Source organism: Callithrix jacchus, chromosome 8, assembly GCF_049354715.1.
Source record: "Callithrix jacchus isolate 240 chromosome 8, calJac240_pri, whole genome shotgun sequence".
NCBI lineage: Eukaryota > Metazoa > Chordata > Mammalia > Primates > Cebidae > Callithrix > Callithrix jacchus.
The window spans coordinates 89,309,437-89,333,709 of NC_133509.1; the positions used below are offsets into that span (position 1 = coordinate 89,309,437).

The 24,273-nt window shown below is 47.3% G+C and overlaps 1 protein-coding gene across 13 annotated transcripts in view; it reads left to right on the top strand.

The window, feature by feature from the left end:
- SAMD4A (sterile alpha motif domain containing 4A) overlaps positions 1–24,273 on the top strand; it is a 230,112-nt gene that overhangs the window by 178,942 nt on the left and 26,897 nt on the right. For 12 of the 13 annotated variants that reach the window (XM_078334983.1, XM_078334986.1, XM_035260562.3 and 9 more), the window contains 4 exons: positions 6,282–6,391; positions 8,840–8,926; positions 17,216–17,549; positions 21,140–21,225. In XM_078334983.1, coding sequence (XP_078191109.1) covers positions 6,282–6,391; positions 8,840–8,926; positions 17,216–17,549; positions 21,140–21,225 — 617 coding nt within the window. Of the gene's footprint in view, positions 1–6,281; positions 6,392–8,839; positions 8,927–11,520; positions 11,586–17,215; positions 17,550–21,139; positions 21,226–24,273 lie in introns of those variants that run through there. The other variant, XM_078334987.1, reaches the window with a different exon arrangement.

The following is a 24,273-nucleotide window of genomic DNA, read 5'->3' on the forward strand; positions in this document are numbered from 1 at the left end:
AGCTGCTGCGTGGGCCCCACAGTGCACCATGCTCTTGGCTGGCCCAGCCTTGCCAACAGCCCCGACTTCCTCTCCTGGCCTACAGTTTCAGTGTAATAGTACACTTACCTGAAGCCAATTTCACCTGGGGAACTTCCTTCCAGATAGCTGGGTAGAAAAGGCCATAGATTTGGGCTTCTCGGAGGCAAGGAGCTCTGTGACTTGCTTGTTGTACTTGCCTGTGTGAAGAGGGGTAGAGACTGGCACTCTGTTTCTCCTGCTGTGAGCTTCAGCCTCACCATTATGAATCAACACCAACTGCGTATGCTTGTGATGTATGGCATTATGTTAGCACACAAATGTAGAAGTCATTGAAACTGATGCATTATTTGTATAGAGACATGATAAAAATAGAAAAGGAAACCATTGGCTCCAGGAACCTTGATGGAAACAGCAATTAAGAGCTGAGGGGCCATTGACTGTGAACATATGTTGTTTGCTTTCTCTAAGGAGTCTTTCTTTAGATGAAACTTAGGTTAACTTTTTCTCTCCATAGTAAAGAAAATAGGTTGTTTACTCTGAAATAGCCGGTTTGGGGTTTTGAAATGTAGACCTTTGAACCTGTGCCTCTCAAAGAATGAGAATAGTAAAACTGGAGAAGGGAGATCCTCTTTAAGAAAAAGGAACCTGTCAGAAACTTCTGTAAGAAAGGTTGCAAATGGAGCAGTTCCAAGAGTCATAGAGGTCTGAGTGACGGAGTGGGAGTGGCACAGCTCCACGAGTGGCTGGGACATGTTTCAGCATGGCTGCCATTGAAACTGGTCATTATTTTCTTGATGTTGACTTTCTAGCTGCCTGCTTGAATTCAATTAACTTAAAGGAAGGCCAGCATCGAATAAATGTGCTTAATTTTTTTCTGTTTCCAAATGCCAACACGTGACCTGCAGGGATGGGTGTTCATCGGTCAGGAGTTGTGCTAACTCTTCTCAGATAGGCTGAGAGCCCTGATGAGACTTTTAACTTTCACTCCCTACCAAGCAGATATCTTCCTCTGAAGCTTTAAGGACTGGCAGGTACACAGAGGGCGGCCTTTGACATGGACACAGCTACTGCTTAATGACACAAAGCAGGCTGCTTTAAAACAGCACTTTGACATGTCATCTCTAACAGAAACTGCAGGGAGAAGGTTAGGCCCTCTTTGTATCTAATACGTCAAAGTGGGTATTTTACTCCAAAATAGGCCACCTTTCACCTTCCAAGACCCATATATGCTTCTCACACACCTGGAGCCTCCCTGGAGGCCTCCGTGGGCACTTCCTCGCATCAAGGAACACGCTGAAAAGGATGCAGCTCCAGCAAGGCCAGAGACCAAGGCTCCAGCTCTCTCTTGCACAGAGGCTGGAGCAGAGTTGGGCTGCTTAATCTGCTCTGGCCAGAAATAAAGACAAGCTTCTGTAACCTTGATGATGCTGCTAAACTTCTCTTCACTGTTGAAAGGAACATTGTCCTTTTCACTTCAGTAGTGAAGAGTGGCTACCTTCTTACTTCTCAGTTGGCTTTCCTCTTCTCCCCCTAGAGAACAAGGATGCAGTCATATCTTGGAGGGTGAGAGCTTATTTTGAGAGTAGCCTGGCTTGCTATGGTTAATGGGAGTTGATCTTCCCACGTGAGCCCTTGCACGGGAACAAAGCTGTTCATGTTTCTCTCTTCCAGCGATGCCTTTCTCCCTGCCCTTCATGGTGTGTTCAATATTGGGCTCTTTAGCGATATTGATCCCATCATTCCCTCTTCTGGGGTTTCCTTGTTTGTGGGTCAGGTGCTGCATGGTCTGTTGATCTGACTCAAATTTGCAGCCATTTCTGCAAGCATGCATTAGAGAAGAGGAGCCCCAGTTCTAACTGGAGCCCCACTTCTGTGTGAGCTGTTGTACATACCATCCAGTCTCCCTGTGGCTGATTTATCTGAATTCTATAAAGGGAATAGAAATCAGCATGATTTAAGACCGAATCCCACTGGTAAAGACCAGCAAGCAAATAGAGAACATATACAAGATGGGTGTGGTGTAGCACTGTTATCAAGAATGACCATGAGAATACAAATCAGTGCGGACTGCAGCAAGGTCTAGAAGGAGCTTTCTGAAGGATGAAGACTGTGGGACCCACTGATGTACACATGCATAGTGGTGCTTTGTCCCAGAAACCTCCCGCCTGTTGGCATTCTCTCCTTGCACTTCCCCCTGAAAGCCTGCTACTCCCAGAGTTCTACCATGGCTCTCACCCCATCCTCTTTGCCAGAGAGATTCACCCACTTCCGTGGCTAAGACAACCACCATGAGCTACTGACAAGAAACCTTGTTCTCCAGCTCAGACTTTTCTTCCAAGACCTTTACTGGTCGACTTCTCCCACTGTATAACCTGAAGGCATTGACAGCCCGCTGATCTCAAATGGAGTTCACCCTCTCTCCCTCACTCCAAACTTACTGTTCCCCCAGTTTTCTCTATCTCACCAAACCTGAATCAAAGAAGTCATCTCCAGCTCCTTTGTCTCTGTAACCCCCTGCTCTTCCCTGATCTTCAAGTACTGTCAATTTCCATCCTTTCTTTTTCCTCTCTCATGCCTCCCAGGCCATCATGAGGGTCTTCCTGGGTTCAACTTCTGGCCTCCACCATCACCATCTGCCAGGCCAGCCTTTACATGGACAGCCATTGCCTTTCTAGCACACTCATCTGATTGTGTTCTGTTACTCAGGTTTCAGCAGTTTCTCGCCACCCACTAGATGAAGCCTACTCTCTTTGTTCGGCATTGCCTATCTCAGCCATCTGACTCCCTGCCTGTTTGACCCACCTTGTCTCTAGCCATTCCCCGCATCCACCCATGCATCTGCTCTACCCTGAATGCCCTCTTGACTCTGCATTTCCTTCCTGCTTCCTGAAGTGACTTCCTCACTATGGCCATCCTAATGGAGACTCCAAGTTACTGTACTTTGAAGGTACCCCTCACTCCCTATGGCAAACCAAAAGGCTCATTGTTCTCTGCTCCCCTAGAACATTGCGTATACTCAACACTTGTCCTGTTGCTGTTAACAGTTTTTGTGTAAGTCAGCCGTTCTCTCTTGATTAAAAGTTCCTTGATGGAAGGGTCATGTCTTCACAGAGCCTGGCCCCGTTAGGCACTCAATAAATGTTGAACGAGCAAATACCAGGATTCCCACACTTGGCAAAGAAGTCAGCCCAGCATATAGCAAAAGCATCTTTATCTTTCTCATACTGTATAAGAGAGTGACTTTCTAGTTTGAGACCCCCATTGACATGACCATCAGGAGCAGCCAAGGAAGCGAAACAGCAGTGTGCCAGCCAGACGCATGCATGATTTCAGTCCAATATCAGCTTCTGCAGGAACCAGCTCTGCTGCTCTCTGCTTGTGTGCATGCATTCTCCAACCACAGCCCAGCCCATAGCTTCACAGAATGTAAAAGGTAAATGGGAAGTTACAGTAGGTGGTTCTTAGCCTTGCATCCAACAGTGTGGCGTCTGGACCACGGGAAAGAATCTGAGCTTTTAGTTTGAGTCTATCCCTGGCCAGCAGCTTACAGAATCCAGCATCCAAGTCATTAGAATTCCTGACTTGAGGGGAATGAAATGGTCAAGGCTTTTGCTTCTCTGGCTTGTTTCTAACAGAGTTTTGTTCTAATCCTTGGCAAGGGAAGGTGCCTCGCCACAATCTAGAGGGTGAAAGGTTGGTAGGTTGTGTTCTTAAGAACTGGGATTTCCTCTTCTTTTGTTAATCAGTTTTCCTTACAGGAAGGAGTGCTTTTTGAGCACATGGCACTGAGATAGGAAGATGCTTGCTCTAAAAGCAGTGTCCATGTGTACTGTGCGTGCCTCAAGAAAACAGGGCCAAAAGGAGCATACCATGGCCCAGGAATGCATCTAGAAATAACTCTTGAGGAAGGCCTAATTCATCATGTTTTGAAGTTGGATAGGAGCCTCTTCCAGGAAAACTACTCCCATTGGACCCCCATTTTGACTAAATGAGTGAGGCTGGCTCTTCCATTCCTCTAACCAGGGCAATTCTAGTTGTCAAAAGTAGTTTCATAGAAAAGGGGATTTGCACCCCACCCCATACTTCCTGACTCTTAAAACACCACGTTATCATCTTGGCTTATAGAGTACCATGTTTACAACACGATTCAATAGCTCAGGATTCTGTTCATCATCAGTGGATTTTGCACGGTTCAGCAGTAGGGCACCCAGTGAAAGTTTGGTCCAAGAGGCTGCTCCCTTCTCTTTTGTGATGAATTGTGCCCAAGAGCAGCACTGGGTTACCCAGGCTTCTCTGAACCATGATCATTGAGTTTTCTGAGCAGTGACTTGGGACTTTCAAGATGTAAATAGTAGACATGAAACCTGGTGACAGAGTGGTAACATGCCGTTGGCCTGAAAGACAAAGCTGTAGCTAAAATCATTGCCACTCACTCTGCAGAAGCATTAGCGTTCCTTCAGCAGAAATAAATGCATGGTGGAAAACGAAGTCTGGTAAAACAGCTCCAGGATGTTGCAGGATGGAAGATTCCAGACTCCTGAGCTACCATGTCCTGGACTCTTACTCTAACTGCAGTTTGAGTTTGATGATGTAAGGGGTCAGTATGATGTGTTTGGGGAAGCCTTGTCTGTTGGTGGTTAATAATGGGCACAGAGGGGCTCCTGCTTGTCATAGCAGAGTGAAGGGCTTTCAAGCACAGAATGGAGTGATTTCTAGCCTGAGATAACTGAGTCTGTTCTTAAGATGCCTTTGTCTGTCCAATTTCAGTTCTCCAGAACCTTGGCCTCTGCATTACTGCAAATCAAGAAGTAATCTCACCAGGCCCATCATCCCCACCTAAATCTTTGAGTTCAGGAGATTGTCCCATACCCACATTCCCTAAACCTAGAGTTGGTTCACTTGGGAAGCAGTTCAGAATAGTCCTGGCCTCTTTCATCAATCCCAACATTAAACATTGAAAAAGTGGAAGGTCCTCGCTTGTTTTGGAATGTGTGTGGTCAGTGCCTCAGAATAAAGCACTTAGCAGTTGATAGACTCCTGCAGTCAACATGGTTGGTAATAGATAATACTTTTAGAAAAACAGGATTAACGTTTACCCAGCGCTTTAGCATTTCCAACTACTTTGCAGTCACTGTTTTTCAGCCACTGGTGGGCTGTTCGGTCCTTATTTTACAAGAATTGGTACATTATAGGAAAGAGCTAGGAATTAGGAGATCTGGGTTCTGGTTCCCATTTCACCACACACTTGCTCTGTGATCTAGGCTTAATGACTAGTTCTTAAGAATACTGCCTACTAACCTTCCCTCGGGGATGAGGGAAGATGATTCTGGAAACTTTCCAAAGATCCTATCAGCTCAAAAACTCTGACTTTAAAAATATGGGCAAATACTTTCTTTTGGTTTTATTTGACAGGGTACTAGTTCTCCTGTGGATTTTCAATACAGTTACTCTTTCCTTTTCTTAACTTTAGAATGCCAGTCTTGGGGGTTATTTCAGATGCACTTTAGAACTCCCATTATTCTGTGGCCCAGCCAGTCTTTGAGCCTTTCAAGTCCTGATATATTTTTGGTTGACAATCAAGTAAAAAGTCAAAGCTGCCCTCAGGTATATAGGGAGGTATTTTTTACGGGGATGCCCTCAGGTATATATAGGGAGGCATTTTTTATGGGGGAAGATCAGTCCAATAGGGGATAGAAGACAGGCAGGCTAGCAATTAGTGACCACTATTTTCCTATCACTGTGGGAGTGGCTGAAAACTGTGTGTGAAAATCTGCATTGAATGTACAAAGGAATTATCTTGAGGACATAGTCTGCCCCTGTAGCTCTGTCATTCTAAGCCAGCTCTTTCCAAATCAGTGATGAACAGTCCAGCTAAGGCAGTTGTTCCCTGCCATCTTTTGGGTCATGAACCCCTTTGGGAATCTCATGGAAGCTATGCCCTCTGCCCAGAAAACTGTCCATCTACTCACAAATCGGGATATAACTTTAGGGGATTTCTGAATTCCCTGAAGCTCATGGACCCCAAGTTAGTACCCCTGGTCTAAGTAGAATGAAGGAGCACACCAGTAGGAATGTCAGGGCCAGCCTGAGTCTTGTACGTTTCAGCTCAAATTAAATACGTAATAACATAAACCTATTTTTTTTTCTTTTTTTTCCTCTGACCATCACCCTCCTTTCCTTTCTCTGTTCCTACATCTCTCGTTACCTCTTCTCATTCCCCTTCATTTCTCCCCCTGTCTCTTGCATAACTTGCGCCACAGATGTTCCAGCCTGGCTAAAAAGCCTCCGCCTGCACAAATATGCCGCGCTTTTCTCCCAGATGACCTATGAGGAAATGATGGCCCTCACTGAGTGCCAGCTGGAGGCGCAGGTATGTGCTTGATGTGACTATTCCCTGAGAGGTGCCCCAGGCAGGACCCGAAGTTCGAGGCCTGGACAACCTGGTTTAGATCCATACCTATGCCCACACAGTAGCTCGCCCTATGCTGGGAACTGTGGGATGCTGCCCAGCATTCCATGGTGAGTAAGGCCGGGTGGATTCTTGTCTTCAGAGTCCATTAGGAGATGGAAGATAAGCAGAAAGCAGGAACATGAAGGTGAGGGCAAGTGGTGTGAAAGGCATAACCTTGGCACACTTGAAAGTTCCAAGTGCTAGGGAGGAATCGGTGGAATTTCCTAGGAGAAGTAACATCTGACCATGCCACGAAGAATCTACATCCCTGCCTTTGCTTTTCCCGCTCTCTCTCCCTCTGTCTGAGCAGGGCTTGGCTTGTTTGGGAAGTGACAGAACCATTGTCTGTTGTCTACTCCGGTTACAAACCAGCTAGCACTGGTGAGTAGAAGCACCAGGTCATGCCTCAAACCCGCCCCAATGTTTTTAAAAAGTCGTGTTCAGGCCAGTCTTCGTTAAAATTGCAGTAAATTATACAAAATATTTTTTTCTTCTAACATGAAACAATCATTGAGAATGAGACTTCCATAGGTCTCAGATTTCATTTCGCTTCTGCATGTCATAAAAAGACAAAGGTTCCCCTTCCTTCTAAGGCATCTTTCCCCAGTGTGGATGCCAAAGGCCAGTCAGCAGAACCCCTGAAACTAAGCATGTTTCCGACCATGCTGTGCGCAATTAAATGGATCTGACCAATGTCTTTGTTTCCCTTGTTTAAAATGCTATTTGCATTTTTCACATTGGCCTCAGTTTCCTTTCAGCAATGATTTAAAAGAATTGATGGTCTGAATAGGCTAAGAATATTTCCTTTGCAGGAAGAGGAGATTGTACCATTTGGGCATGGCTGGTCTGGACGGACACCTCCCCGCAGATCGCGGGTTCCCGGTGCTTAGTCGGTACCCTCAGTTGACCCCGGAGGCCTGGCGGGCTCCCAGTGTAGAGACACACACAAAGGCCAAAGTCACTGCACATTCTCAGAGAATGAAAGGCACTCATCTCAACTTCCTAACATTTCTCCTGCCTCTTTTTGGATCTTGATTGCTCCTTGGCATCCCAGGGATTGATGAGAACTGTTTCTAAGAGCACTGTTGTGTTTGGGTCAGAGTTGAGGAAAAAAATCTAAGTCATCAGTTGATCAACTTGAGGAAAAAAACAAATAACTGACACTGAGAGCAAAGCCAGAGGCCAGCACAAACTTTTCAGAGTAATTTAATTCACTCGAACCCAAAGTTAAGGGTAAACAGAAATACACCCCCAGTGTTTCGTCTTAGAGACTGGCTTCGTTTGTCATTTGAGTCTTAGTTTTTCTAGTACAGATGTTGATATTTCCATCTTTTCCTTTAAGAAGAATTCCATGGAACAGTTGCAAGAAGTCACTAGACGTTTGTGTTAGAGACCTTATTTGAGAAAGGGATGTCTATCAGGAAATTGGCAGTATCTATTATCAAAAACTATTTAACTAAATCCTTAGGCTCAACAAAATCCACAGCTCTTACTATGAATCCTAATCATTCACCTGAAGAGATGACTGAATTATGGATTTAAGTAACTTTCTAGTTTTCCTTAGAGAAACATAAAGACAGGCTGCAAACTAACAGAAATTCCCCGTGTTTTATGACACTCCATGTGGACTCTGCTGGGCTGCTCATCTTCTCAAGATGGGTAAAAACACAGGGAAGGTTTGAGAAAGTCATGAAGTTCTGTATGGGGTTGGGACCTTCAGGGAAACTGAGGGGGACTGAAATTATAAAGCCTGGAGACAAGAAAGCGTGCATGACTTAAAAATCATCTTTTAAGACTATGAAGAAATTTCATGCTGGGTAGAATAATTGGCTGTTCCGCATCTTTGTCTAAGATACAGAACGATATGAATACAGATAAAAAGACACAGGCAAATGTGTCACCAGATGGAGTTAGAATTAAGAAGATGGCCGGGTATACTTGCTCACGCCTATAATTCCAGCACTTTGGGAGGCTGAGGCAGGAAGGTCGCTTAAGCCCAGGAGTTTGAGAACAGTTTCAGTAACATTGCAAAACCCCATCTCTACTAAAAATACAGAAATTAGCCAGGTGTGGTGGCCTGTAGTGGGAGGATCACCTGAGCCCAGGAGGTCAAGGGTGCAGTGAGCTGAGATGGTGCCACTGCACTCTAGCCTGAGTAACTAGAGTGAGACCCTGTCTCAAAAAATAATAATAACATTTAGTAAGAGGAGGTTTATGATGATGAATACTAATGAGAGAGATAAGTGGATATTGAGCCCGTGAACATATAGGAACAAAAAGAAGATGGTAAAGGCCTCCAAGAATCTGTAAGCTGATTCTTTATGTTTTAACATATATATATAAATATAACTTGTTATTTAATTACAGAATGTTACCAAAGGTGCAAGACACAAAATTGTCATCAGTATTCAGAAGCTCAAAGAAAGACAGAATCTCCTGAAGTCTTTGGAAAGGGTAAGATACCGGGTGAGGGAAACTTTCCACTTTCATCATAGGAAAATTCTCCGTTGGAAGTATCTCCAACAGACCTTCTCAAGCATATCATGCGGTTTCCTTACCAAAGTCAGAGAAAACAGGAATGCTTTTGAAGTGAAACTTCCTGGTTGCATATGCTACTTTGGAACCTGATGCCACAGTGTGCTTATTCCCTGGGCCCAGGCTGCCTTGCCCGGCTGTCCTAGAGCCCTGATGAAGTGCTGTCAAATATACCCTTGTTATGTACATTTGTGTCTCTACCTCATATACATTTGTAGAGATCGGTGAGGTGTTCAGTTCACAATCAGATGCTGAAATCTTGGCAAAACAGGGTAGGGAATATGCAGTGTGCTTTGGTCTCACTGCCCTCCCAGGGGAGGGTCTGTTTTGAGAACAGCTGCCCCCAGAGTGGTAAACACCAGCAGGTACACTGCAGAGAGAGAGGGTCAAAAGCATTTGGCAGGCAGACATAGTTGGCTCTTGAGAATAATTTCAGGCTTTCACTTAACAACAGAATGGGTCCCTATGACTCTGATAGGAATCATCTCAAAAACGCTAAATGCTGAAAAAAAGTTTATTCCAACGTTAAAAGTAGTGATCAGGCTGGGCGTGGTGGCTCACATGTGTAATTCCAACACTTTGGGAGGCCGAGGCAGGTGGATCACTTGGGATCAGGAGTTCGAGACCAGCTGGCCAACAGGGTGAAATCCTATCTCTACTAAGAAAAAAATACAAAAAAAAAAAAAGTTAGCTGGGCATGGTGGCACATGCCTGTAATCCTAGCTACTAGGGAGGCTGAGGCAGGAGAATTGCTTGAACCCAGGAGGCGAAGGATGCAGTGAGCCAAGATTGCACCACTGCAGTCCAGCCTGGGCGAAGAAGCGAGACTCTGTCTCAGCAACAACAAAACAGCAGTGATCAGCTGCCTACTGTCCCATTTTTTTGCTGCCTTCACAGGTCCTCTTCTTGTCTTTGTGTTTGGATGCTCCCCTGGTAACAATGTCATTTTTAGGACCTAATGACTACATGATTTCATCTAAGATCTGAAGGAGGGCAGGCCCATCCTGCATACAAGTGAACCAGCATGGCCTCTGCCTCAGGGTTGGGATTATTTTGCACGGGTACTGGGAGGCAGGAGTGGTGGGTGGGAAGTTCTGTGGGTATTTGCCACCTGCAGAGCTTGAGAGGTAACCTCTTCTAGTAATGCCAAGGAGCTTTTGGATTTTGGAAGGGGATGGAGTATTGAGGAAGGTAGCGCTAAAGCAAGTTGTGTGAGCATGTAAACATTTAATGGAGTGGGAATTTTTCATCTGATGCACAAAGATGTATGTGTATGATTTCGTATGTGCTATATAAAATTATATTTAATGCATATAATATGTACATTTATAGCATAATATGTACATTTAATGCATATAATATGTACATATATATATATATATATATATATATATATGTAACTTTATAAGAAACATTTCTTTTTAAACCTCTGGCCAGATAGACAGACAGAGGCTTCTCATGTGCACATCTGTAATTAAAGGCCTCTTCTTAATTAGAGTGAATTACAAATTGCAGGTGAGCTCTCCAACTAGACCTGAGGTTTATTTGTTGTTGTTTTTAATTTTATACTAACTCCTTGAGCAAGCAGCCTGTCTGAGTGATTATTGCCGTTTTTAAATTGAGAATGCATTCTCTTTGGGGGAACAGTCAAAAAGCCAACTTACTCTTTCTTTGTTAGAAAGTACAGAAAACATTTTGCATAAGGATTTGATTGCAAGTGTTAGGGTAAAAGAGTGATTTCTTGCTGGAGCAGCCTTGAGGATTCATTCATATCCTTCATCACTGAGGAAGCAGACCCACCTGGGAGACAAATTACTGTTAGCTTTATTCCCTGCAGCTTGGCAGAAGTCAGCATGGGGAACACTCTGGCAGCCAGGGAGCAAGGGTGACCCTGACATGCCATTGACGAGTTAGTGATGTTTTCTGTGTCCCAGATTTTGCACCTAGAATAATATTGACTCCCCTGTTCACTGGAATGGGAAAGTAAAAAAGATGCCACATGCAGAGCAAAGTGTGATGGCAGCCAGTGGTCAAGTGGAAAGAAATTGTGAGTTCCTCGAGTCGGACCTCTGTGAGAGAGGAGAGCGTACATGTGTCAGATGACTGGGTTGAGCTTGCATCAGAACACCTGAATGTTTGGACATCCTGTGTGTTGAATGTCCCTGCCTGAGCTGATGAGAGGGGGTGGGAAGGAATCTCTCTCAAGCATCCACTGAGGACTCAGCCTCTGGCCCTCCTCTCTCTTCTCTGGAACCCCTACCTCTCCTGCTTTGTAAGGGAGTGGGTTGTTTGTAACCTGTTACCACTAATGGCACCAGTGGCAGACTCAAATCAGCTGTTTCTCGGGCATTTCCAGACACTGCTGGGCTGATGGTGCTGTTGGAAAAAAAGTGATCTGCCCTCCCATATTCTTACCTCACATAGATTTCCAAGGAGATAGCTGGGGCCCCGCCCATAGTTAGTTCATAATTGGTGGTGGCTCTCTGAGCGTTATGTCCAGAGTTCTTTTGTTCAGTTACTGAACCCTTATTAAGCAGCTTCCTGGGACTCAATTTGCCCCATCCACTGGAGGTTGACTGTGAGTCATACATGGTTCCCAGTATAGGGAGCTGGGGACATGCATTGGGACAGTTAGATATGGCACCATATGATCTCACAACCCAGTCTGGTCAGTGTCATCACCACAGCAGGTGGGGGGAATCTTCCTGAGGTGAAATAGACCTCTGTGCAGTGATGAGGTGGGAAGCCTTCAGAGGAGCCAGATGCGGGCTGGGAAATTTACTAGAAACTCACTAGGAAACTATAGAAAGTCCTGATGGTACCTTGAACCAAAATATAGGCAGTGAGGATGGAGGAGGAGGATAGAGATAGTTTAGGGGGAGTCTAGTGATTGTGGCGAGACTTGTGTTTGAGTGTCACAGCATTTGGGGATAGAAAAGATAGGAGGAGTGGGGGTGGGAAATGGAGGTCCATTTGAAGGGTTGAGTCTGAGATGTCTGTGGAACACCCAAGTGGAAATGGCAAGTCAGTGGCCAGAAGAGCAGGTCTAGGGTCCAGGAGCCCCACAAGGTTTAAAAGGCCCAATTGTGCATCGTCTGAGTGTAACTGGTAGTAGGTACTCCCGGAAGTGCGTGTCAAGAGTGTGGATAGGCCTTGAGGAGCACCATAAGATATGGTCAGGCTGAACATTAATACAGGCTATGCGGCCGGGCGCGGTGGCTCAAGCCTGTAATCCCAGCACTTTGGGAGGCCGAGGCGGGTGGATCACGAGGTCAAGAGATCGAGACCATCCTGGTCAACATGGTGAAACCCTGTCTCTACTAAAAATTACAAAAAATTAGCTGGGCATGGTGGCGCGTGCCTGTAATCCCAGCTACTCAGGAGGCTGAGGCAGGAGAATTGCCTGAACCCAGGGGGCGGAGGTTGCAGTGAGCCGAGATTGTGCCATTGCACTCCAGCCTGGGTAACAAGAGCAAAACTCCGTCTCAAAAAAAAAAAAAAAAAAAAAAAAAAAAAAAAAATACAGGCTATGCTCGCATAGTGTATGAAGGAAGGAATCCCACCAGGTGACATGGAAGTATCACATACAATGGAGATATAACACTGTCCCCTGAAATTGGCCCTCAGCAGGTCACTATTCCATGATGATAAGAGTTTCAGAGGAATGGGAGGAGACAGAAACAGAAGCCTGTGAACCAGATGGTGTGAATGGGTGACCGGCCATGGGGTATAGAATTGTAGACTTCTCAAGATAGGTGGTGGGAAAGGAGAATTAGAATGGCCACTGGAGCAGATGTTTCAATATTTATCTTGAGTAATGAAAGTGTTTCCACGTGCTTTTATTCCTCTTTTTTTTCAGCTCACTCTCAAACTGTGAAGCTGAGCTGTTTTCTGACCCTGGGTCCCTGGCATGGAGAAAGGAAATACACACACACACACACACACACATTCACCCCCTTCCGTTTATTACTGCTTACAGGAGAAGAACATGTTTCTCTGTAAGCCTGTGCCTTTTCTTCAAACACATCCAGATCTTGTCCTCTTGGGTTCAGATCTGAGACCCCAATTCTATCAACCACTGCAGAGAAACAGCAGATAATATTAAATGCTAAATATTTCTGGAGTAATAATGCCTTATACTAGTAAGGTGCACTGTATACTTTTTTAAAATGTTTCACCCCTATTGGTGGATTTGGCCCTTAGAGCAAACTTCCTAAGGTGATCAGGAAAGCTGCTAGTATCTGATTTTAAGAAAAAGAAACTCAAGTGGGTCCAAACTCTTTAGCAAGTTGGTTGCTAAGGACTTGGAAAAGCTCTTCAGCTTCATCTGTGGCCACCCCGAGCCCTGCTCGGCCACATACAGTGTCCTTTCATCCTTTGCTCCTGTCTTGCTGTTTCTCCTTTTCTGAAACATGCAGTGGTGGTCAAGGGTCCCTCTTATGTGTTCCCACAGCTCCCTGCCCTGATGCCCATCATACCATGTGGGTCCCAGAAACTGCAAGCACCTTAGAGCAGAGATTATGACTTGTTTTTGAATCCCAGTGTGTAACAGTCCCTGGTTGATGACAGGGCTGATGACAATGCAGGTTGATGCAATATCGTGATGGGTGTATGAGAGGAGAGAAAGAATGGATGCACTAGGCATAGGAGTCCTGTCTGTTATCTGAGAATCTCAATTCTCTTACACAAAGGGAAGGACGGAGCTAGAGACACACTGCATGAGTGTTGGCGAAACTTTGGCTGCTCAAGTCTCTCTTTTCCAAATGGTTTGCAGGTGGTTGTTGCCATATGCCCAGGAAAGGCACTGAACCAGCCTTCCTCCAAGACCCAAATAGCCACACCAGGACTGGTATAAGCCAGAAAGTCATTTCCTTCCCACTTCTCTACTGAGTGATGACTGTGGTCAGTGGTGGACCAGACTTCCCGCTGTCTGCTCTCAAAGGAGCTCCTGGGCTTTGTAACAGCATGTTAGTTAATGAACAACTTCACTGTGGCTCTTCGTGTTTATCATGTGGCATTATATTTCCGGTATGAAGGACCAGCAAAGAGTCGGGTGGATTCCCAATTTTTTTTGTCAATGCGGAGAATTAATTCTCACAGTCAAAGGTGCTACATTGATTTGCATTCCAGCCATTTCCCTGTTTCCTTCTCAATTTGGGGACTCTGTTCTGAGTTCAGGAATTCATTTTTAAGTGTCGGGAACACGACCTGTTGGTCACAGCACCATACTAGTGATGCCGACTTGAGCAGAGGATGGGCCAACTGGTTGTAAGCCAAGTGTTATCTTTGAGACATGGCTTGATGCTTATGAGAAGGGAAAAAACACAAAATTCCACATGATTCCTGGGAAGCCATATTTTATAGAAAGTATCCAACATTATTCACTATGTCTTTGGTTTCTTTTATTTTTATTATTTATTTTTTTTTTTTGGTGTGGTTGCCTCCAGTAGTAGCATCAGATAAGATTTGAATGGGTCATGTATGTTTCCTGTTTGAAGACTCTTCCCATAACCAAAATCTCCTCTCACCACTAGGTGGAGAAACCTTCTGGCCATGTGACAAGAGCAGGCAGGGGTTTGGTGCAGCTGACAGAGTGTACCAAGCATGCATTTGCTCATCCCATTGACAGCAGCTGCATAGGATGGCCTTGCAGGGATACATGTGATCACCCCAGCTTGGCTTTCCTAGCCCCTCTTCATAGGGAAGCCTCATCCCTCTCTTAACACTTACCCTCCTTAGTCTCCTTAGTCAGGGGCTGGACAAGGAGGTCAGTGTCCCCCACAATCCAGGGGCTGGTTGGGCAGTTGAAAGGACCCCAAGGAAGGGTCCAGGGGTCCCCTACTCAGCACACAATCCCATCAGAAAAGGTGGTAGGTGCTCCCCTGGTATAGGTCAGCTAGCTCACTTCCCTGTGCCTGTCCTGGTCACATCACCAGGTCAAATCAAGGAAGCAGGTTGCATGGCAGTGTCTAGATGTTGGGAAATGGCCCAGGCTACTGAAGGCAGCAGGGAAACTGGGAGTGATCGGGGCATACCTGACTTCTGCATAGATATCTGCCATGTGTGGAAGGAAGGTGGCAGATGCTGAAACTCTCCTCTTTAAGAGAAAAAGGGACTTTCTCCTCTAAAATAATCTGGACAGTGGCCCTGGCCAGGTTTGAGAGACAATTCTGGTAGCTAATTAAATTTTCACTTCCTTCATAAACCCTTTGTGCCAAGTAGGCTAAGGCATAATCCAGGCTCCACTTCCCACCCCTTCCTGCCAAACAAAGCAGGTTCCTGCCAGCGACAGGGTGTGGCTCTTGGTGTTCTTCACTGCCCACAGTTGAAACACGCATGTCCAAGGTTGCTGTCGTCAGCTTTCCTTTTTCTGATCGATTGATTGGAAAGGTTTGGGTGCAGAAATGTTCATATTTCATATGTTTGCATTCCCTGACACCATTAAGCAAGTGTTCTTGATAAGCGAGGACCCAGGAATGGATTGGATACTCACACATCAGGCTTTTTTAAATGCCCTTGCTGTTCTGAGCTCTCAGAAAATCAAATACTTCAGGCCAGGCACAGTGGGTCATGCCTTTAATCCCAGCACTTACGGAGGCTGAGGCAGGTGGATCACCTGCAGCCAGGAGTCCCAGACCAGCCTGGCCAACATAGTGAAACCCCATCTCTACTAAAAATACAAAAATTAGCTGGGCATAGTGGCACACACCTGTAATCCCAGCTATTCAGCAGGCTGAGGCAGGAGAATCGCTTGAACCTGGGAGGCAGAGGTTGCAGTGAGCCAAGAGCATGTCACTACATTCCAGCCTGGGCAACAATAAGACTCTATCTCAAAAAAAAAAAAAAAAAGAAAAAGAAGAAGAAAATGCTTTATTAGTAATCAGGGCCCGAATTGTCAATGTCCTTTCCAGGTCCTAGGAAGACCTTTATGTGCACAAACACAGGGGAGCAGCTTTGTTGCAGAGGGCCCACCGCACCCACCATGCCACCCAGGGCCCCAGGCCCCCGAGCCCCCGAGCCCCCGAGCCCCCAAGCCCCCGCCATGCTCCCAGCCACAAGCATCTGGGCCTCTGTGAGCATCTAGCACAGAGAGAAATATCTATCAGAATCAACTTTTCTTCCTTTTTTTAAATAAGTATTGCCTAGTATATCAAACCAAATGTGCAGAATGATCCAATTTTACCATACAGCACATAAAGACATACATACATAATATTAGAGTCTATACATATTCCTCTCCAGAATGATCGTTGTAAAACTTGTCACTGTCTTGCTCAAAACCTTCCCTGGTTTCCCATCTTAGACTAGATTCCAGCATCTCTGCCCTGGCCCGAGGCCTCCAGGCTCACGCCCAGGTGGCTGACGGGACATCATTGCCTGCCTGCTCCATCACAGGCCTCCTTGCTGTTCCTCAGACTCCCACTTCAGAGCCTCTGCCCTCCACCTGTAGCATTCCTCCCCAGGATCCTCATGCCCACGCTTATTTGGGTCCCTGTACCTATGTCACCCTCTCCAGGAGGGTCCCCTCACAGCAGCCCCAGCCCGTAACACAGCCCCTGGCATGATACAGTTACCTCATGGCCAGTGTCAACTCCCTGGATGAACCCTAAACGAGGCAGCTACGATGTGGTAATTTTGTACACAGGGAAACTGAGGCACAAAGTGGTTAAGGCCTTTGCCCAGAGTCACATGGGAGTGTAAGAATTCAAACTGCAGCCTCTGACCCAGAGTCTCTGCTCTTAATCACTCCCCTGTGCTGCCTGTGCCATGGGCTGAGTGAAGGTGTGTGTGAACGGGCTGTTTCATCCAAAACAAAGCATGCACGGGACACAAAGCCACCATGTGACTCAACTTCGTTGTACAACTTCTAAAGTGTGTGACTGTAAAATGTACAACTACATTTTACGGAAATACACCAAGAAAGCCAGAAAAGGAAATGTGCCAAATTGCTGTCGTGGTCATCTCTAGATAGCGGAATTTTCCAGAGGTGTGTATTTCCTCGCTACACCTGTCTGTATTTTCCAAGTCTTCTACCTGGGCCAATATCAGAATGATAAAATGAAAGTGGTCACTCTTCCCAAAAACATTCTGATGAGGGTACCAGCAGCCATGAATCCTGTAAGAGCTCAGGGCAGGGGAGGGCAGGCACGGAGGTGGACCACCTTTATTCCTGAGCCTAACAGAGGTCTTCCTGCTGTCACCGTCCAGGACATCATCGAGGGGGGCAGCCTGCGTATCCCGCTCCAGGAACTGCACCAGATGATCCTGACTCCCATCAAGGCCTATACCTCCCCGAGCACCACCCCAGAGGCTCGCCGCCGGGAGCCCCAGGCCCCGCACCAGTCCTCACTGATGGGCTCCGAGAGCCAGAGCCCCGACTGCAAAGATGGGGCCACAGCCACCGGCGCCACAGCCACCCCCTCGGCTGGTGCCAGTGGCGGGCTCCAGCCGCACCAGCTGAGCAGCTGCGATGGGGAGCTGGCCGTCGCCCCCCTGCCGGAGGGGGACCTCCCTGGGCAGTTCACACGCGTCATGGGGAAAGGTAAAGCCCGATTCACCTATTTCTTTTTTTCTTCCCCGATACCACTAACCAGAGCAACAGTCTGCTGAGGGCTTCTCCGGGTGCGGGATAAATTCCCTGTCCAAGTAGACATCATTAGCTGCATTTTACAGATAGGGGAAGTGCAGCTCAGAGAGGTTAAGCCTTTGGGTTTGAACTGCAATCGCTGTGACCCGCCGAGACCTCCTCTTAACCCTGGCTCCTTTCTCTCCAACTCCCTCAGACCAGGGGATGCCGGCCCTTTTATCACAGTGCTCATTATTGGACCCTTGTGGGAGGAAAGTGGGAAGGAGTCTGAAAAAAGATGATTTCAGGAACAAACCACTCACTCAGCTTCTCACTCTCTCCCTAAAGCAAAAGTGGCAGAAAATGAGTGACAAGCTGAAGGGGCACAGATGGCCTTTAGCCAGAGCCAAAGATCTCCCTGTGTGGAAGGATGCCAGCCTTGGCAGTGGCCTCTCCTCACCACTGAAAGTGTTCTCAGATGCAGCCATGGTTTGGAGAATTCCTGGCGTAGAACCGTTTTGTTCACTCCCATGTCTGCGTTTATATTCTCTCTTCAGAGCCGGCCTGCCATGCGAAACGCTCTAGTACAAATAGCTTGTGTTTCTTTAGCTTTTGCCCCGTAGCAGACACAGTTCTCTGTGCTTTACCTTTAGAGCTTACTTAATCCCCAAGTTATCCCATTTTACAGAGGAGGAAACTGAGGCATGCGGGCTAATTAGGTCACCTGAGCTTACACAGCTGATGGCAGGGCTGGACTTTGAACCCTGCAGTCTCGCCATCACGCACATTGTTACCACTGTGCCTTCTTATCAGCTCAAGATGGAACAAGGTTAAGTTTCATATGATGGTGATAAAATCCAAACCTAAAGAGTCACGTGTCATCTGGCCCCTTCCTGTTACCTCCACAGCCCTTACCACCTCCATTCTACACTCCAGACTTTCTATCTTTGAGTTCTCAAAAGTTTGCATCTTTTCTTGGCTTCTGAGCCTCTGCCCAGAACCTAGGCCCCTACTAGTTTATGCAAAGCCTTCATGTGAATTACAAGATGGTGACCTGTCTGGATTGACGTGGCACTGCTAGCACTCACCTTAGCATGCCCTTGTGCAGTGCACAGCCTGCACATCCACACGTGACAGCCTTGCCCTCACCCCATTCCCTTCACCTGGGTTATGCCTCCTCCTCCTCCAGGTCTTACCTAAGTCCTCATATGCTCCAGGAAGCCTGCTGAGCCACCGGGCCGGGAGAGGTGCCCCTTCTCACCTGCCCCACGTCCCCTTTCCTTTCCTTTCCTTGTCTTAGCCCAGTTCACACTGGATTGTAATTGTCTGTTTGCTTGACTGGATCTTCATTAGTCTGCAGCGCTGTCACACCACTTTTACTAGCCACTCAGCACCCTGCTTGTGGCACAGTGTTCACAGTAGATGCCTCATAAGTAGGTGGTACAAAAATTGAGGGATGACACCAGTGTCTAAAGTTAGGCCTTCCCACAGACCCTCCAAGCATACATGCTGGGTGCACACTTGTCAAGGAGGGTAGAATCCACAGCCTGGTCCTTCGGGTAAGAGCGCCCCTTTCTACCCAGGCTACCCTCTGCCCTTTCTGGGACAGACCCTCACTTCTACATCCTTGAAAATGTCCACCATTAGAATAACTTATGCTTGATTGAGCGTCTTACAAGCCATCTTGATTATGTTTTAACATGTGGAATTGCCACCACTTTTCCTTTGGAGGAAAGACCATTTTTCTCTGTTATTGTCCAGTATTTCAGACTGTTTTTAAAAACCAAGTTTGCAGTAAGAACAGCCCCCACCCCTCCACCACCCACCTTAAGGCATGTCCTAAAAAAAGACTTAAATTCATAGTAATCTGGTTGAGGAGATGACTCACAGCTTTCCTTGGAGCTTGATGGCCAGGGCGGGCCCTCGCGCTCCCCCACCCACCGCTTAGCTGTGTTGGATTAGAACAGATTTCCCCATGGGTGAAGACACAGCTCTGCCAAGCCCAAGTGGAGGAGCTACTGAACACGCGGTGCTCACCTTCCTTCCCAGAGACCCACGCTGCTGTGGCTCTGCGTCTTCATAGTCTAACTACGTTAAAGGAAAGTGTAGCCCCATTCACACTCAATATACGCAATTCAGATTCACAAACTGGTGCGAAGTGAAAAACCCCAAACCCACCCCCGCACCCCAGTCCCTGCAATCCTCATTCCCAGGGATAGTCACTATTAAGTTTGGGGATATCCTTTCAGAAACTTCATCATCACACGTAAGCATATGCATATTCACATTTACACATACACAGGCCTTATTTACATTCTTTTCTACAGGGTTGTGGGTCTTTTAAAAGTACTATAGCCGGGCACAGTGGCTTATGCCTATAATCCTGGCCTTTTGGGAGGCTGAAGGGAGTTGCTTGAGCCCAGGAGTTCCAGACCAGTCTGGGCAACGTAATGAGACCCTGTCTCTCAAAAACAAAGAATCAAATTTAAATTTAAAAAGTATTACATACTTACAATATTTCAATCAACACAAATAGCACCATCTCATCATTTTTTAAAGGTGGCATACTAGTCCACTGTATGCATAAACTGTAATTCATTTAGCCAAGTCTCGCTTCATAGGCAGTGAGGTGGTTTACAAGTTTTTGTTATTATAAACAATGTTATGCTGAAAGTCTACATGCAAAGGCAAGAAATAAATGGGATTGTGTGACCGATCGCCCATGCAGGGTTAGGGACGGAGGAATCAAGTATGGTGCCAGGTTTCAAGCTTGGTCTCCTTGAGTGTCAGACATTCTAATGCTCTGGCTGACTCCCTTTGTCCACCCATCTCCACCGTGGCCCTGTAAACACGACCACGAAATTTGGGGCCTCGTCCCCTCTGAATGGGCCACACTTACATGGCCATGAAAAACCCAGCATGTGTGTGTACTCCGCCCGCAGACAAACTCTGCTCCATCCTAATTAGCACTGACTCGAGTGTGTAGGTGAGCCTGAGCCTGTGTGTGCATGAATGTGCATATCACTCTGAGAAAGCAACCCTCTGAGGCGTGAGTAGCAGGCCTCCTGCACATGTGCACGCCCACATACCTCCCCGTCTGCAGGAGGTGCCAGCTCGTTCCTCCAAACACAAACGCCACTGCCTCTGCACCTGGTGAGGGGTGTACACTCATTCATAAAATCATGGAGGCTGCTCTCTCTGACAGTGTCAGGGTCTTGGATGCTTTTGAAACCCCTCACACAGAGCCACTTTCAAAGACCAAGCTCAGGATGCCACTGTTCTCTGCTGTGTTCTTCCTCTCACAAAGTGTCTTATTGCAGAAGGCTTCACATAGAATGGCATGACTGGAAGTAATCCAAGGGGCGTCTCAGGGCAAGGGCTCCCATGGTGACCGAACCTTTAACTTCCATGGAATGAGGAGCTCTTGGTCTTTTTTCTGAGCTTTACATAAAGCTGCAGACACACATGCCTCTCGGAGTGTTGCTCCTGAAGGGAGATGAGAGGCAGGTCCCAGAGATTAGAAAGGGGTGCATTTTTCTAATTCATCTTTTCTTTTTAATTCACAGTGTGCACGCAGCTCTTGGTCTCCAGACCTGATGAGGAAAATATAAGTTCCTATTTACAGCTCATAGACAAGTGTCTAATTCATGAGGTGAGTAGTGACAGGTTTTACAAAACCTTTTTTTTTTTTTTTTTTTTATTGCTTAGAAATGGTTCTCAGAGTTTCTATGATGTGATCATTTTAGTCTCCAACAACTTGTTTTTGAGTGGTGGACAGTTACTAATAATAGGTTGGGCAGAACTAGGCTATGACAGCCTCAAACCCAAACACAGCTTGAACGTTACTTTGGTGTCCAAAGATTTGCCCAGACTGAGCGCTCTGATGTGCAGCGAACGCCTGTGACGCCTTCTGGCTGCAGAAGCAGCCCCGGGTGACCAAGCCTTGGAGGATGACACAGAGCCCTACTGCCTCGCCCTGGGCATTTTCAAGTCTTCTTAAAATCTTATGTTGAACTCTTGCCTTTTAGCTCAGGGAACTGGAGAGAGGAAGGGAGAAGGCGAGCACATAAAAGAACTAAGGAATGTGTGTGTGTGTGTGTGTGTGTGTGTGTGTTTAGGCATGCGATTGTTGTAGTAATCATATTTGCTGTATATCCTTTAGGAGGAGGCCTGAGGCAGGCTGCAGGTGTGCCCCCTGGACTCTCAGGCACAGTCCTTGTATACAGAGTACGGAAGACACCTGGGCATGGTGGGACTAGGCAGCTGTCTGCACTGGTGGCTCTCCCTGAGGGGCATGTTGGGAGAAGGCATCTCAGACCTAAAACTCCAGTGACCCCTTGGGGACCCCTCCCTCCCCACAAAGAGTTACAGAGACAAGCTCTAGACTACAGAAAACTTGGGATCAGATAAACCTAGGGTGGTGAAGACTTTTTGTAGGATCTTGATGTGAGAATAAGATGGCAAAGGGGGCGGTGGCTTATGCCTGTAATCCCAACACTTTGGGGGGCCGAGGTGGGAGGATCACTTGAAGTCACAAGCTTGAGACGAGCCTGGGCAACATAGCAAGACCCTGTCACTACAAAAAAAAAAAAAAATAGCCAGGTGTGGTAGTGCACACCTGTAGTCCCAGCTACTCGGGAGGCCAAGGTGGGAGGACGGCATGAGCCCAGGTGACCAAGGCCACAGTGAGCTCTGATCATGTTACTGCACCCCAGCCAGAGCGACAAAGTGAGAATCATATCGGGCAGAAAAAAAGACAGTAAAGGCCCCAGGCCTCCTCGCCTTTGCTGCACTGGCAGCCAGTACCCCAGAAGTCCAGTGGGCTCCAGTGATGGGAGGTGCCCAGTGCAGCCAGGCCCCTTCTCCACTTCCCTCTCATGTCTTCATGCCCATGGGTCCTCGGCTGCTGAAGGTATCATTCAGTCTCAGGGCCCTCCGCTACTACCCACACTTCACATACAAGGTACAGTCCCCGCTGGGGTTCCATCCAGCTCCCACTTCCCCACTTCCCCAAACCCTCATTTTTGCAGTTTCTCCTCTTGGCCGCATGGATTCTTATGTGCCCAAGCAGCTCTGGCCAAAGCTGTTAGTGTGATGACAATGACCTGGATTGGGGGCTCAGGCATGCCACCCTCTGAAATGCCCAACTATACCAAAGGACTAGACTTCTCAATGGAAAAAAAAGTTTCTTCCCTCTCTAATGGCTTCCCTAGAGCACCCAGGCACAGTCTAAAGCTTGTCCTGCAGGCTTATTCGTGTCTTTGTTTCAGGAACAAGGCCGCCTCCCCACAAGCCTTGACTAATCCTTTCCTATTTCCAGTCCCAACACGGGACTTGTTTTGGCCAGAAAAAAGCCGTGAAGGAAGAGAAGGCAAGAACACAGTGAAGAATGTTGCAACTCAGTCATACCATAGATCCTGACGGAGCGCCTGGGCCCTGTCCCCAGTTAGGCAGGTTATAGTAGTGGGAGAAGGGGTGAGATGGAAAGAAACAGGCCATCACAGCCATGCTGAGAAAGCCTCTGATAAGGTCATCCCCTGGAGCCAGAACAGGGCATTTCCGTGGAGGAACCCTCTCCACACTGAGACCTGAAAGGCAAGCAGGAGTCCTGGTGATAGAGACTTGGATCGTAAGGAGGCGGAAGAGAGCGGTGTCTGCAGGGCTCTGTGTTTTGTTGGGAAGTAGGACATTTGTGGGTGGACTGGGGCAGACAGAATGGGGAAGATTTCAGCTTCTGATTAAAGTAAACCAGAGCTCTGCTTCCTCTCCCACACCCACTCTCAGCATTGATACTGGAGGACAAGGTACCGTCCACCTTGCCTCAAGACAGCTGAGCCCATGAGATAGAAATAATGAGTCCTCCAGCTGCCTGTGCCACACAGTCCTCAGGCTTCCTAGTTGTCCCTCACCAGGCCTGAAGCTTAGGCCTGATGCTTCTCGCTTCCCTGCTATCTTGTGTGTCCTCCCTGGGTATCCTGGCTCTGGTTTTGTTTTTTCCCCTTTATCCCTGTGCTGCCCCAAGTGACAAAGATGGCACTGGGTGGTCTCATCTCCTCTGATTGCCCAGAGGGGTCTCTCGCGACTGCAGGTCCCAGGCAAGCAGGAGCTGGTGAGGTGTCTGCGTGCTAAGTTCATGTCAGGATGGAGGGGACTGCATGCTGCTTTGGAAGGGAAAACGTTCAGGGCTTTTATGATTTTAATTTGAGAGAGAGGGAAAGCATCTGGATAATTTTCCGCAGCGCTGGTTATTGTATGTGGGCAGAACACGCCCTGCCTGTGAGGCCCGTGGAGGCGCACAGCCTCCATCCTGGAAGAAGGTTGGCCCGGGCACAGGGAGACAGGATGCTCTTTCACAGTCTGGACATGCTGTTCCTTAGCTGGCTGGGAGTAGGGAAGGTATTGACTGAGCCAGGACACCTCCCTTCCTCCCTGGGATGGAGGGACTGAGTCCCCAGAGTCATGAAAGGAAGGATAGGAAAGTTCTAAATTTTACTTCTGAGACCAGTCACTTTGACTCCTGAATTATCCCAGGCTTCTGGGCACTTCACTGTGTCTTGAGGTGGCTCCAGGAAGGTAGGCTGTTGCCTCTCTATGAGCCTTCTCATCCAGCCACATACACTGGGACACCATAGCCATCTTCTTCCAGACAGATGCACTGGTCTGGGCCTGAGGGGGCCAGGACTCAGGTGCCTGGCCAGTT